Raw genomic sequence first — 15,967 nt, 5'->3', positions numbered from 1 at the left:
GTAACCCAATGATATTTAAAAATAATTTTCTTGCGAAAAAAAATAAAATATTTATATACGTATATTCAAACTAGGTTCACAATATTTTAAAAACATAACGACGAAAATTTCCAGGACACTCCATCATCAGATCCATCATCAGATCCATTGTCAGCAAATCCTTATTACTTCATTTAGGACAACCGTTCCCATTTTCCCCATTAATTAAGGTTTTAAAATAATTTTATCAGGACAATATTAAGTAAGGCAGACATTATTCATTCTACTGTGACAACTATAAGCCATTAATCTTCGTAACACCGTCCTAAATCAAAGTTTAAGATTAACAAAGAACAGTGTAATTAAAAGTGTAACTCTTAATGGTAGTTAGTAACGCTCAATGTTTAAGTTAAGGTTTTAAACAAACTAGTGATCAAAAAAGAATTTAATTATATTGCTTTATGGAATTATTTTTTGTGACTATTCGGGTTTATTGTGGTTTTCAGCTTTGGCCGGGATTGAGTATTTTTTGGTCATATTATCAAATTTACTAAAAAATACTCAAAACCAGCCAACCACAGTGTAATTATATCTCACCTGAGGACGGGATCGGATTTAAGATCCGAAACGTCGTGAAACATCTTTTTTACAAATCGTAATGGATAGCATACTTAATAAAATCTTAAACAACATTAAATAACGATCACAAAAACATTAAAACTAATCATTTCTATGCTGTAACATTTTTTTGCAACAGTAATGCCACTACAAACGGTGTTTTCACTGGCAGTACATGTTGCAGTACATGTTATGACCTAATCGGTATCTATGCGTAGAAATCAAGTAGTCAATAATCACTATCCTACCTCTTTATTATGACACATTTAACATTCTGACTGAGTGAGTGATGTAAGATAGTCAGTGTGATAAGGTATGTCACCTGTCAAACTTGCAGATAGTTGATTATCATACAGGTGCAGCCATGTTTCGTTATTTATTATTGTTAGTTATAAGAAATTTGAAAATGTTAGTAACGGTAAAAATATCAAATGCTCATATAAAATAAATATAAAAGGTTAAACAAAAATAATGTAAAAATTACAGATTATTTTCGATTTGAACCCTTTCCCTCTGCACAATATACATAGATCACAAACTCAGGTCTTTAAATCACCAAAGCATACTGTTTTTGAAAAAAAACCTATTCGCGAATAATTCCATTGACATTACACTCTCCTTGCCTACTTACCTTCGCAAGTTTCTACTCTTTAATAGTCTTATTTGAGTTTGGGACGCTCAAAATTAATCTCATGGATCTTGCTGTGGCCAATGCTCAGTCCACTAATGTTAAACTTGCATTTACGTTCTTATATATAACAGGAATTTCAATTGGATTCATAGTTTCAGACATTTTATAAATTTTCGATATAAATTCCCTTCGTTTTTAAGTAAAAACAAAAAAAAAACATATTCTATAAGTGTACTAAAACAAGCATTTATTTCCCTATTTCGTGTACAAATTATAAAAGGTTATTTTTTAAATTTCCAATTTTGTGTCAGCATTAAGCGACAAAGATACGCTAGAACTATACAAATCCCTCACTAATTGTTCTACAAGTTTAATAATGAAGCCTCTGTTGCTGTGGTTATGTGGTCTAACGTGAATGTCTCTAATATCCTTTGGTGGAGATAGGGATTATGGGACATGCATGTGTGAAACCTAACTGAATCCCTTATACTACTAAGTGATAAACATGATCATTTTATGATTTTAACCGTAACTTGTTTGAACACATTTTATAAGAAAAAGCGTTCTTGTGAATCATACAAGGACGTTTTATGTCGGCGTGGCTTTAAACATTTAAAACTTTCCACAAAATAAAAAAATATTGTTTTTCTTATACACCGTACGTTCTTATACATGCTTACATACTTTTTGTAATTGGGGATATTTGTAAAATCAAAGTTATAAAAGTTTAAATAGGGATATTAATTTCTATAATTGTTACTTGAATGTGTTTCTTTGGTGGCATGAATGATACATCATACAAGGAATTGCTAGCACAACAAAATAATATTACTGTGTGCCTTCGAAAACGACGCAAAAATTTCCATTGCTTTATATAGTTTCATGCAACCATTTTGAAAAAAATTAAGGTCTTAAAACTATAAGAGGGTTTAAAGGTCAAGGTCAAAAGGTTAATCATCTAGCACCATTTTCACAAGCTAAATCTCACATTCAGTAAATAGTACATGTAATGACCTAATGCTTAATGCAATTTCACCACCTACCAACTGAATTGTGGACTCGACACAGGCTGTGATTTGTTGAGGTGGATGTTTACCATGGTCCGTGCTTTGGTAATTAGGTTGTGACCATTAGTTATTTTATAACAATCTACTGAGCCAACATAATATATTTTTCACCATTATGATGTTTTAGCTGTTTTACATACGTTAATTGGTGGCTGAAAGATACGTTTTGCTGGCCATGCCAGCTGTCATCGTCATTTGGGGTCCGAAAAGGTTTGTAAATCCCTAGGGCCGCAAAATCAGCTGTCCTCTTACCTTCTTAAAACATAAATGCATATTAATTACCCATCAGTATCCATAGCATTGCAATTGAGCTGTTTTATTGTCACCGCTGCCTAGCAACTATTTATTATTACTAGTGATCGTCCTGTGGTCGAAACTCGACCAAAAATATAATGTACAGACTTCTCTATTTTCTCCCCACACTGTAAATAAAACATGTGATTGGAATTTCTTCCATTTGTTTTGATTTTCTGTTTACATTTTGTTGTTATTTCGTCACCATCATGGCAACCCATATGGTCCATGTTAATTTTTTGAAGTTTTCAAATTAATTTTTTGTGCTTATTTGTTAGCCTACTTTAACTTTTAAAGGCATTCTGCACATCTACAGGAAAATATCTTTCCAACAGTATGCGTAGATTTTCCCTGCGATGCACACGAGCTGAGAAAAAAGGTTTTAAAGAAACATGCTTGCCTATTAATATATAGATAGATTGTTGCTGATTCCTCAAAATATTTCTTCACATAACCTTTAAATATGTAGTTGTGTTGACTACCAGTGTGCATTATTATTGTGGTGAATATTGGTAATGTAACAGGTATAATGTGGTGAAAAATAGCGTTCGTACCACAGACCATGATTCTCGACTTTGTATCGAACTTCAAAACTATCTCGAGCCGGCAAAACCTCCTTTCCAGCCTTAGGTACGAAATATACTATTACATTTAAAGATAATTTTGCTTATGGGTAAGTTTTGGAGACAGAAAATAAGTGGACTTTATTATAATAAACAAACAATAAACCATGTGCAGAGAAAAAAACCAAATCTATATTATTTAATGCGCGTATTAACGTGCGTGTTACGTTTGTTGGCAAAACACGATCGGTGACCTTGGGTAGATAACACTATCATGTTTTAATATCCAAAAGAAAGGTAGCTGAACGAATCTGGATAAGACTGAAACGCCAATCAAGTGCCTCATAAAAACCTCAAATAATAACACTATGACAAGTAAAAAAGATTATATCTTTTATATTAACGTATTTAAAACTACTTGGCTAGCAACACATTATTACGTTAAGTTCTAAGCGAGTTTTTGAGTGGTTTGGTTCGAAATGTACTTACACCACTAACTTAGCATACATTAGGTCAGAACTAATTGTTAAAAAATAACAAATTATATTAATTAATACTAATATTTGGAATTTGTTACGAATAAGATGTCACATTTTATAATTTTATTTTCAAATTTAAATTTTATAAGATGGTGGCTTCCAATTTATCGGTTATAATAAATATGTCCTGATTAAACTAGGTTCTTACAATTGTTATAAAACATAAAGTATACAAATAATAAATATTTATATGTATAAATGAATTTTACGTGTACTTCACGAATCGTTCTACGAGAATCGATCTGATGATGTGACCGTCGTCACGACCCGGATGTCATAAGAAGAATCAAAAGATATTGAACAAGGTGACAGTTAATACAATTATTGAAATCATCAATATCCAGTAGTAGGAAAATGAACTCTCATACACTTGCCTTAAAGTTGGTTTTAAACGTTACTAGGAATTGAGGCAGGTTGTAAATTTAAAATAATATATTACAAAATGCTGATACAATTTTAAAATAACTACTTTTTTCTTGGCGACATACATGTTCTTTAAAAGGCATGTATGGAAATAAAAATACTAACAAAGCACAGCCGTTTTATGCATTCAATAAACCATATAAACAATTTATATTTATTCAGTTTTATAATGTTTATTCCATAGGAGCTTTGGAATTCCAATAAGCTTCGACTTGGTGGGACAAATTCACATGGGTGCAGTGTCTCCTAGACAGATAGTTTTCATTTATCTAAGAGTATTGGGTCCACCCCGCGGCTCGGTTTGTATCCTAATAAAAAATTATAAAACCATGCGTAACCAATCTTGAGTTTTTGGTTATTTGTGGAAATTTATTATAATTATTAATTCGTAAAGACCCAAGATACATACTGGTCCTTATGAAACCAATTATTTATTTGGACAGAAAAGTTAGACTTTTTTTACACTTAACCCATTTATTTGGTGCTGTTTATAAAGCGCTTTTAAAGAGATTAATAATGTGGTTCAATATTAAAATTGATTTCAAATGTGATTAAAATTAGAACTAAAATATAAATGTGATATCAATTTAATATTACATTTAAATTGGATATATAATTTAACACAACCGATACATTTAAAGCCAACATCTTTAAACCTATAAACTAGAAAGTCAAATTATAATCTGTAAAATTGTATTCATATCGAATTCAACAAATTTAAATTAATTGTAAATATTTGCTTGTTTCAACAATGAACTCTAAACAAATGTATGCTAAGTTAGTGGTGTAAGTGAATTTCGAACCAAATCACCTAAAAGCCCGCTTACAGCTTAACGTATTAATATGTTGATAACCCTGTATGTTTAAATACGTTAAGATCGTAAAGAATATACTTTTACATGCCATGTATGGTTTAATTAACGAGTGTAATTTGAGGTCTTTTTTAGGTGAAACTTGATTGGCGTTTTAGCCTTATTCATATTTGTGCAGCTACCTTTATTTTAGATAGTGTATCCACCCAAAGTCGTCTTTCGATCGTCTTTCGACACCAACGTAACACGCGATTACCATCGTAAAATAATATAAATTGTGTTTTTCCTCTGCACATAATTTATTACTTTATTAATTATACTAAAGTCCTCTTGATTGTTGTCCCTCAATATTAACCATAGGCAAAATCATCTTTTGCAGCATAAAAAATATTATGTTGGTTTAGTAGAATGTTTTAAAATAATAATGGTCATTTGCTAATTACTAAATCACGGACCAAGGTAAACATTTTCATAAAACTCCTTCAAACTATGTAGATATCACTGTCATATCGAGTTCTGAATTCAGTTGGTAGAAGGGGCAATTCTTTGGGTCATTACACGAACTATTTACCTACTAAATTTGAGATTTAGTATGAGAAAATGATACTGCCGTAAAGGTGATTAAGCTGTTGACCCTAAATTTTAAAACCTTTTATAGTTTCAAAACCTAAACATTTGTTTTCATTTTCGATATGGTTACATGAAAATATATATAGAAATGTAAATTTTTTGTATCGTATCCATGGTCACACAGTAATATTAATAGTATTAATATAAACCTATAGTTGTTCCTTGGGTGGTTTTAGTTATCAATCATTGGAGTGGTTTGACGTAGGACTTCATGCTATTCAGGTTTTTTTGTACTCAATAAGGAAGCTATTGTTGTGAGACTAGTAGCTGTTGTTCTGATTGTTGGTTTCATAGTGGTTCCTTGAGTGGTTTTAATATTCATCTTAACCATAGGCGTGGTTGTATGCTGCACTTGATTTATTTCAGGTTTTATTGTTTTCAACAAGGAAGCCATTGCTGTGAGACCAGTAGCTGTTGTTCTGATTGTTGATTTCGTAGGTGTTCCTTGGGTGGTTTTAGTATTCATCTTAACCATAGGCGTGGTTGGACGCGGCACTTTATTTACTTCAGATTTTATTGTTTTCAACAAGGAAGCCATTGTTTTGAGACTAGTAGCTGTTGTTCTGATTTTTGGTTTCGTAGGTGTTCCTTGGGTGGTTTTAGTATTCATCTTAACCATAGGCGTGGTTGGACGCGGCACTTTATTTACTTCAGATTTTATTGTTTTCAACAAGGAAGCCATTGTTGTGAGACTAGTAGCTGGTGATTTGATTGTTGGTTTCGTAGGTGTTCCTTGGGTGGTTTTAGTATTCATCTTAACCATAGGCGTGGTTGGACGCGGCACTTTATTTACTTCAGATTTTATTGTTTTCAACAAGGAAGCCATTGTTTTGAGACTAGTAGCTGTTGTTCTGATTTTTGGTTTCGTAGTTGTTCCTTGGGTGGTTTTAGTATTCATCTTAACCATAGGCGTGGTTGTATGCGGCACTTTATTTACTTCAGGTTTTATTGTTGTCGACAAGGAAGCCATTGTAGTGAGACTAGTAGCTGGTGTTCTGATTGTTGGTTTCGTAGTTTTTCTTGGAGTGGTTTTAGTATTAATGCCAGCCATTGGCGTGGTTGTATTCGGCACTTTATTTACTTCAGGTTTTATTGTTGTCGACAAGGAAGCCATTGTAGTGAGACTAGTAGCTGGTGTTCTAATTGTTGGTTTCGTAGTTGTTCTTGGAGTGGTTTTAGTATTAATGCCAACAATGGGCGTGGTTGGATGCGGCACTTTATTTACTTCAGGTTTTATTGTTGTCGACAAGGAAGCCATTGTAGTGAGACTAGTAGCTGGTGTTCTGATTGTTGGTTTCGTAGTTTTTCTTGGAGTGGTTTTAGTATTAATGCCAACCATTGGCGTGGTTGTATTCGGCACTTTATTTACTTCAGGTTTTATTGTTGTCGACAAGGAAGCCATTGTAGTGAGACTAGTAGCTGGTGTTCTGATTGTTGGTTTCGTAGTTGTTCTTGGAGTGGTTTTAGTATTAATGCCAACTATGGGCGTGGTTGGATGCGGCACTTTATTTACTTCAGGTTTTATTGTTGTCGACAAGGAAGCCATTGTAGTGGGACTAGTAGCTGGTGTTCTGATTGTTGGTTTCGTAGTTGTTCTTGGAGTGGTTTTAGTATTTTTCTCAACCAGAGGCGTGGTTACCGGCGACAAGGATGGTGTAGAATTGAATTCACAACGTGAAGGCATATTCTGCAAATAACACACAAGGTATATTGTGTATATTGTGCAGTTTATAACGTGAAAAATGTTAATCTTTATATCAAATCTAATTTAAATGAAAACTCATTTCCTAAATTTAAGAGTGTATCAATTGTTTTTTCTTTTATTAGAGTGTGCCAATTAATCTATTTATAATTTTTTTTTATGTTAGTTAAAAAAAAATATATCTTAATTGTTTACCTATTCACAGTTTGAATTTTATTGTGTGCCACTTTCTCGTAGAAGGATCGGTCTATTTATCTTACTCATTAAGGTCAATTCATTTTTCTTCTTTACCGGGTACAGTTTCGCACAGAACCGATGATATTTCATCGGTCTAAATATCACAATTTCGATTTCGATTCGGTTCAATATATCGTTTGTACAATATAGTTTTTTATGTTAACATCAAATTAGGTGAATTGTTTACGTTTTACTTATTCAAAACTATGAATATTCAGAGAAAAAAGAAATTTATTTTTTGAAAGTGAACAAACCAAACAATAATTGAAACATATTAATTTACCGCATAAGGTTTAAAATTTTATAGTTTCTTCCATTCTTAGCCGTACAAATTTAAAATACAACTACGGATGAAATAAAGGAACATTATACATGTTTTTGTTATTGTTTTTATTTCTGTGTATCATATGGTAAAATTAAATTTAATGCAATATTTATATTGAATCCTATCATAAATAAATTTATGTTTATATTTTTCCGATAAATATGTCATATTTTCTGCGGAACTGCGCCCTAATTGCCATAATATATATTTTATAACAGATATTAACTAAATCAATGCGTTTATGAAGCACATACAAAGTAAATGAAATAATCAACTAGTGTAATCTTTTGTATTTACGTTTGGGTAAAAATCATCTTTTATATCAAAATAAAAAAAAACCGCCCCTTAAAATAAGAGACAGAGAACTGTCGAACTTTTATTTTAAATATCATACTGTCATTAAAATGTAATGTCACTTACCATGCAGTTAAGGTTGAGGTATGAGTCACATTGGCAATTCTTGGTGTTGAATACTCCTCCGTTATCGCATAGCTTCTTAGTAGCAACGCCTTTCTCACATCGATAGTAAGTGCTACTAGGACATCTATCATGATCTAAGAAGTGTAAATTGTCAGGACATCCTTCGGGGAGTTTTTGGCTTCGTATCTGAAAAACGGGTTCATATTCTCTTTCAAAAAATTTAAAGTCTCATTAAAATATGTTGTGCACTAATACCCCTGAATTCTTAAAATGATAGAGTAAAAGCATTTCATTCCCGAACTGGTTCTTAACTTAAATCAAAAAATATATAAATTAATATTTTTATTATATTGAACTTGAAGTCTCACCCCTCTAGCAAAACATACATAAATGAAATAGATTTATTTTGCACAAAATCATTAAAAAAATTTTTACAGCATATTATGGTGGGTAAATAAATTACAGTTAACGACAATTGTTATAAAGTACATGAGAACTGTCAACAGGTTACAACCTCATTAGAGTTTACTGAGTTTCTGACATTTACACGTTGTCGCAGTTTAGGAGTGGAAAAACACGAATACAATGACGCTTGTTAATAAAAGAGAGCCTGTTCTAGCCGTAATAATACAATTAAGTTACTATTTTGTCAACATAACAAACAATAAGCCAGCTTCTTTCGTGTAATGTTTTTTTTATTTAGCTGGAGTATGGTAGATTTGGCGGATAGTTTAGCAGTACGTTTAAACAAAACTACTTGTCCCGTTCTTATAAATTTGCACACCGCCACAAATATTTTTTTTCTATTCATTTGATTGCTAGCAGTTTAAACTAGATTCACTTGGATTGGCAAATCATCCAAAGACCGCAGTATTATAGAGGGTATTTTGGTCATTGACAGTAAAAGATGCATAACTATAGAGAATATTGTGAATTTTTACATGGTAAGGTGAATGTTTCATACATGGTTAAGTACAGAGAAATTGCTTTAAACATGCTGCTCAATGAAAGCAAAAACAGGTATAATTTAAAGTGGTTCTATTTCATGTTTAAATGGTTAATTGATGAAAAATGGTGCATTTTACTTACTTTGTAAATTTGCTAATGATAGTATAGCTAAAAGGAACATACGCGACTTATTAGGGAGTTGACGGTATGAGCATGATAGTTGCTAATACAGTAGAAGGTCATGAATTGTGGATATTTATAGGCATTCAATGTGTATGTGATCCCTGGTGTGGATTAAGGTCCACACTAGTGAGTACTAAGACTTTTCACAGTACTATCCTGATAGTTAGGCCAATTCGTTAACCAATTACAAGGCAAAAATGTATCTCGGATTCCACTAAAAACCGTAGGTCCCTTAGTTGTCTCTTACTGTATGGGCAATTAATTAACAGCTGTGAAAATGTCGGCTTTATTCAGTAACAAGAATACAAAATCTCATCCTACACTCATCTACATTCATACTTGTCATAAAATACCAACATTCGTATGGTTACCATTTCAATGTAAAAGTATTTTCTTTTGAGTAGTTCCCATGCAATGCAGGTCGAGCACGGGATTTACGTGAGTGCCATAAACGCACATTTCCTGGCCTCGTTACGTAGCACACGTGTTGTGTTGTATTTTGTTGTGTTTGTAGTACTTTGAGCTGCTATTAAATTTTTAATATTATGTTAAAAAACATTCAAAAGTTTGTAATACAGATGAATGTTTCTACGACTTTGTTACAAGCTTTCGCTCAAAAGATTGTCAAGCTACGGTATTATTACTTTGACAGACATGAACACAAAATGTCTAGCATCGAAAACTGGCAGCAATAACTTCTGTCCCCGATCACTCTCAATCAGCCTAAAAAACAACATAAACATAATGAGCTACACTTATAAGAATTCAATACAACTGATGCCTTAGTTAGCAATACTCCCAAGTAATTTTAAAAAGTTTACAAACGGACAGTGATAGTTTTTCGTTGAATTTAGGAAATTATGGTACTAACCCCGCAGTCTACATTCGATGGCCAGTCACACACCCAAAGTTCTTGGTTCCACACAGTTCCTGGACCACATCTTTTGGCCACTGGCCTCCCATGGTCACATTGGTAAAATAAGCGACAATCTTGTGGCTCTGCAAAGTATTCTCCTGCAGGACAAAGCACGGGCGGACCACAAAAGCTAACCTGTAACATCATTGATGATTGATGGTTGATGTTGTCTTTAAAATATCATCAAGCTTTTCAGGTAAAAAGTATGTTATTTGTTATTTTTTATCGTTTACCTGTATTCAAGGATTTTAAGCTATATTTTTAAGGTTACAGAAACAACCTAAATCATGGGCAACAGAGCTAAAAAAACATACGTCATGTGATAAGACAGAGTTCTTACGAATATAAACAAAAAGCTTACCTTTACAAGTGATGAAAATAAAACAGCTAAATGCGTCTTCCCCATGTTGGCCTCACAATTTAATCACAACTGTAACTCTAATAGTTAATATTTTAGTTTTAATAGCTGCTGATTATCAACGCTTAATTGTTCTGCACTTATCTTTTAGTGACGTTCAGATATCTACCGTGATTGTGACGTCACACGCTTAATAGACCCTAATGTTTAATTGGACAAATCGCTTAACAGCTTGCACGGCTTGAATATAATAATACAATGATAACTTAAACACTTCTAGCAAATCGAATTTATAATTTCTTAGCAAGTCATATTATCAAGTATGTTATTTCGATTGATTTCTCAACTTACCTAATATTTGTCTGATTCTTAAATAATCGAGGATAAGTTAAAACAATTTTGAGGGACTAATTCTTTATGTGTATATAAAATAAGAATATTTCGTCTTAATTATCATTTTGGACTAATTTTTAATTATGAAATGTATTTAAATCCTTTATTTATAAATGATCAAGCGATGACACAAAAAAGCCACAAATTACCAATTTTAGAAGATTATCAGATATTATCAGAACCTAATCAGATTAACCTAATCAGATATTCAAATATCACAGTTATGTTTTGTAACCCCTTTTTTATTCAAACACCACAAAAGGTACATTTCCAATAGACTTTGAACAAAATAATTAAACAAAAAGTTTTTTTTTATATTTTTACATATTCCTCTGTTTCTAAGAACCTTAATAACGTCTTAATTTAATTTAACCATTTGTCAACGTTATCCACAAAGCTACTATGGCTGGTGTTCGATATGAGAGTTAATAGAGAGTAGAAAAAAACAATGTCACATACCTTTCAATAAGAAAATCCAACATTGGAAGGTAACAGGGGGAATGGGGATTGGGTGAGCTCACCAGAGGGACACACAAGAAGATCTGGAAGTTCAGATGCACTACACACTTCGAAATGGGAAATTTAGTACTATTATTCACTGATTAAGAGATAGTTTTTCAAGTGGGGACACTTCCACCACGAGGTGGTCAAAAGACCGAGAGATTGCCAGACAAACGGCGCGGTGCGGCACATAGGTCCGATCGAGGAAGGTTTTAGACGCTAACTGAACAAAATCATGGTGGGGAAATTTGAATTTTCCATGAGAGGGAAAGAGACAGAGATAGAACACGTACTAGTCATGTATGATTCATGTAGATCATGTATGAGTCATGTATGATGTATGATGATAGTATGATTTTAAGGAGAATGTGGGGGAGGGGAATTGCCGTGGTGTGTGTGTGTGTGTGTGAGTAGAGTAGAGTACATTTTACAGACTTAAAATAAGTATCTAATATACAAATAAATATTAAACCCTATGCACACTGTTAATTAAATGTTAATAAAATTAATGATTGATGATGAGACTACTAATTACGCTATTTACAGAACTGTACTGAACATACCGGCCGCCTTGAAGCATTGTAGGCTTCAACAAATGATTGTCTACAAGCCGGCATGTCTAAGACACTTAGTCTATGGGAAGAGGGAAGACCTTTGAGACAGGCCTTCGATATGTACCCTGGTTGGTGCGCACGTCCACCACACGCACTATACCATCGTCTCCGGGATGTGTTGCGGTGATGCGTCCCAGGGGCCACTGAAGGGGGGGTGATGACTCTTGAAGTAGGATGAGGTCTCCAACATGAAGCCCTGGAGAAGGAGTAGTCCATTTTCCCCGTTGTTGCAGCGTATGCAAATATTCGGCATGCCATATTTTCCAAATACGTTGATGGAGAGCTTGGACTATTTGCCAATGGCGTAGGCGGTTGTCTGGACGATCCTGGAGATCCACTTCAGGGACAGCTACAAGGGGGGCACCAATGAGGAAGTGTCCAGGGGTCAAGGCGGTGAGATCGGAAGGATCCGCAGAGAGAGGTGTTAGGGGGCGTGAGTTAAGCATGGCTTCCACCTGAGTGATCAAGGTCATGAGTTCTGGCAATGTGAGTATATGTTCACCAATTACACGGTTTAGGTGGTATTTGGCGTTTTTAATAGCCAATTCCCAGAGTCCATCAAAATTGGGACTAGCTGGAGGATTGAAGTGAAAGTTGATAGAATTTTGCAGAGCAAATGCACGAATGTCGTTGCGAGCTTGAGAGGATTTTATTGCATCCTGCACAATACGAGTTAGTACGTGATTAGCGCCAACAAAGTTAGTCCCGCAATCACTGTAGATGTCTGTACAGAGTCCACGGCGAGACACAAATCTGGTGAGGGATGCGATAAATGCATCAGTGGTTAAATCTGTGACGACCTCGAGATGCACAGCTTTAGTCGCCATACAGACAAAGAGACATAAATATGTCTTAATGGTCTTGTTGCCTCGCAGATTATGAATCTTGACACTAAACGGACCACCATAATCCACTCCAGTATGAAGAAATGGTCGAGAGGGATTGAAACGAGAAGTAGGGAGATCACCCATGAGAGGAGTTTTATTTGTTGGGCGGTGTTTAAAACATGTAACACACCGGAGTATATTGGAGCGTATCACACTTCGGGCAGAGAGGAACCAAAAGTGTTGGTTAAGTAAAGCTTGTGTCAACTGAGGACCGGAATGGAGATGTTTCTTATGGTAATAGTTGATTATGAGATTTACTACATGGTGATTTTTGGGTAACAGGAGGGGGTGCTTGGCATCATAGTCGATAGGAGCACGATTGAGTCGACCTCCGACACGGAGTAGACCAGATTGGTCGATAAAAGGAGACAATCGCCGGAGTCTGGGGGAACACAATTGTCCTTCTTTAATGGCACTAATATCGTCACTGAAGTGGGTTTGCTGGATATTTTTCACAATGAAGTTAGTTGCATCTTTTAGTTCACTGGAGGATAAACTATCTTTTGATCTATCAACATGTCTGCAATTATTTACAAAGCGGATGACGTAAGCCATTACGCGAACAAGTTTGTCCCAGGAGGAAAATTTGCTAAGAAGGTCCCATTCGGGTTGATGTACAACAGTCAATACTTTAAGAGGTTGTGCTTTGAGATCCGTTAATTCGTCAAGGTCAATAGGACTGAATTTAGGTTTCGGCCAATCATCATGTGGCAGCTGAAGCCATGATGGACCGTTGAACCACACAGTGTGTTTGGAGAGTTGTGATGGAAGTATTCCACGGGAAGCGCAATCTGCGGGGTTATCTGCGCTGCTACTATGTCGCCACCAATTTGCCGGAACCAATTCCTGAGTTTGCGCAACACGGTTGGCAACGTGAGTTTTCAATTGATAGGGGGGAGTTTGCAGCCATGTCAACGTCACAGTTGAATCGCACCACAAGTGATGTGATGAGAATGTATAGTGTTTGGAAAAAATTGACAAACAATGTGATGTTAATTGTGCCAATAAATGAGCGGCACATAGCTCGAGTCTGGGGAGAGTGACCTTTTTGAGTGGGGCCACACGGGTTTTAGCAATAACTTGTCTGACTATGACTGTGTTATTAGAGGTGAAACAGCGAGTATATACCACGGCTGCGTAGCCTCGCTCTGAGGCGTCTGAGAACCCATGCAACTCCATGCTGCGGGATTCAGAAAAATGGAATGCACGAGGTATATTAATCTGAGAAATTTCTGATAATTCTGATACAAAAGGATGCCACTTGTCGGCGAGGTCACTGGATATGGGCTCATCCCATCCCAGTTGTTGGGTCCACAGGAGTTGCATTAAACATTTGCACCACATTGTTATGGGTGCTAAAAAACCACAAGGGTCGTAAATCCTTGCGATGTTGCTGAGTAGTTGACGCTTAGTACAAGCGCCGGAGGGTAGGTCCAAGTGATAGGAGAAGGAATCCGTAGTAGGTGACCAGTGTAGTCCTAAGATGGAGTAATGAGGTTGCTCTGGATCTTGCAAAAAGACAGGTGTCTCACGATGATCTTCTGGAACTGCTTCCAGTAGGCGAGGAGAATTTGACGACCACTTCCGGAGTTCGAATCCACCTTTCTTCAGGAGGGCGATGAGTTGACCCTTGAGTTGGAGGGCTGATTCTTCGTCAACGGAGCCTGTGATGATGTCATCAACATAGGAATGAGAGATGATGATTCTGGCTACGTCAGGGAAAGTTTCACCTTCATCCTTCACCAGTTGTCCCAAGGTCTTTATGGCAAGATAGGGGGAACTATTTAAGCCGTAGGTCACTGTTGTCAACTTGTAGATGTCAAGCTCGTGAGAGGGGTCTTCACGCCATAGGATCAGCTGAAAATTCTGGTCTTCTGGGCGGACTCGAATTTGTCGGTACATTTGCCGTATGTCACAGGTAAAAACAACATTATGGACTCTAAAATTAAGTAAAATGTCACAAATGTCTGTTTGGAGTTTTCGTCCAGTGAGAAGGACGTCGTTTAGAGAGATACCTGTGCTAGTCTGCGCACTAGCATCAAAAACTGTGCGTAGCTTTGTGGTACTGCTAGTTTCCTTTAGTACCCCATGGTGAGGGAGGAAATAATGAGGTTGAGATAAGTCAATGGTAGAAACTTTTTCCATGTGACCTGCTAAAAGGTAATCACTCATAAACTCATGATAAAGTTCCGAGAAATTAGGCTGAGATCGGAATTTGTGTTCCAATGTGCGAAATCTACGCTCCGCAGCAAGCTTAGAAGCTCCAAGAGGGGGGTGAGCCTGTTTGAATGGAAGACTGACAATGTAACGTCCGTCTGAATCTCTAGCGTGAGTGGCGTCAAAATGTTTGTCGCAAAGTTCTTCTTCCGCTGTGCGTTTATTGCATGGAGGTAGTTCTTCCTGCAACCAGAACCTTTGCAACGAGTTGTGTAACTCTGTGTCATTGACAGAGAGCATGGATACAGAATAATGTGCTGAAAGAGGAGTGATTGATGTACATGGTGCTTGTCCCATTATGATGAATCCAAAATGGCTGCTTACAGCATGGGGGAGGTTGGGACCAAGCGAGTGACTTTCGTTGGTGAGTAACTGTGGGATAAACTTCCACCTAACAGAACATCTACACTACTAGGTAAGTGGAACGTAGGGTCAGCTAGTGTGTAGGCTTTGGCTTTGTGGAACACTTCCGGGGTCAGTTTTGCTCTGGGTAAATCCATAGAAATCCTATCTAAAATGAGGAAGGGGTGCTGAGTTACCATGGTGAGGCCTGAGAGAGTGGTTAAGGTCAATTGTGTCAGTCCTCGGGTAGAAGTAGCCGTTTGAGCAATACCTGTTATTTGAACAGAGGAATGTGTGCGCTTGACACCCAGCAATTGAGCAGCACGCTCAGAAATAAAATTACACATACTTCCCGAGTCTAAGAGAGC

The 15,967-nt window shown here is 35.8% G+C and overlaps 2 protein-coding genes across 2 annotated transcripts; both read right to left on the bottom strand.

Annotated features, from left to right (window-relative positions):
- Nucleotides 1-4,842: 4,842 nt before the first annotated feature.
- LOC128997501 (mucin-2-like) lies at nucleotides 4,843-12,156 on the bottom strand. Its single transcript, XM_054423140.1, has 4 exons — nucleotides 12,103-12,156; nucleotides 10,243-10,422; nucleotides 8,241-8,426; nucleotides 4,843-7,243 (listed from the first exon to the last, which is right to left on the bottom strand). The coding sequence occupies exons 1-4, from the start codon at nucleotides 12,154-12,156 to the stop codon at nucleotides 5,771-5,773; spliced, it is 1,893 nt and encodes a 630-aa protein (XP_054279115.1). The 3' UTR covers nucleotides 4,843-5,770.
- An 11-nt stretch (nucleotides 12,157-12,167) lies between these two features.
- Nucleotides 12,168-15,554, bottom strand: LOC128997500 (uncharacterized). Its single transcript, XM_054423139.1, has one exon. It carries the CDS (start codon nucleotides 15,552-15,554, stop codon nucleotides 12,168-12,170), a length of 3,387 nt encoding a protein of 1,128 aa, XP_054279114.1.
- Nucleotides 15,555-15,967: the final 413 nt, after the last annotated feature.

This window comes from Macrosteles quadrilineatus, unplaced genomic scaffold, assembly GCF_028750875.1.
Source record: "Macrosteles quadrilineatus isolate MER2022 unplaced genomic scaffold, UCM_ALF_1.0 Scaffold_6__1_contigs__length_79288215, whole genome shotgun sequence".
In the NCBI taxonomy this organism is placed as follows: Eukaryota; Metazoa; Arthropoda; class Insecta; order Hemiptera; family Cicadellidae; genus Macrosteles; species Macrosteles quadrilineatus.
Note: the sequence above shows the minus strand (reverse complement) of the source record. Positions and strands in the feature narration are given on the sequence as shown.

What these genes read in the sequence shown, in the direction of transcription:
- LOC128997501 (XM_054423140.1), bottom strand. Translation starts at nt 12,156, where the DNA reads ATGCCGGCTTGTAGACAATCATTTGTTGAAGCCTACAATGCTTCAAGG. An exon ending in ACAATGCTTCAAGGCGGCCG is followed by an intron (nt 10,423 to 12,102) that starts GTATGTTCAGTA and finishes ATGATGTTACAG; the next exon opens with GTTAGCTTTTGTGGTCCGCC. An exon ending in CATCGAATGTAGACTGCGGG is followed by an intron (nt 8,427 to 10,242) that starts GTTAGTACCATA and finishes CCCGTTTTTCAG; the next exon opens with ATACGAAGCCAAAAACTCCC.
- LOC128997500 (XM_054423139.1), bottom strand. Translation starts at nt 15,554, where the DNA reads ATGGGACAAGCACCATGTACATCAATCACTCCTCTTTCAGCACATTAT.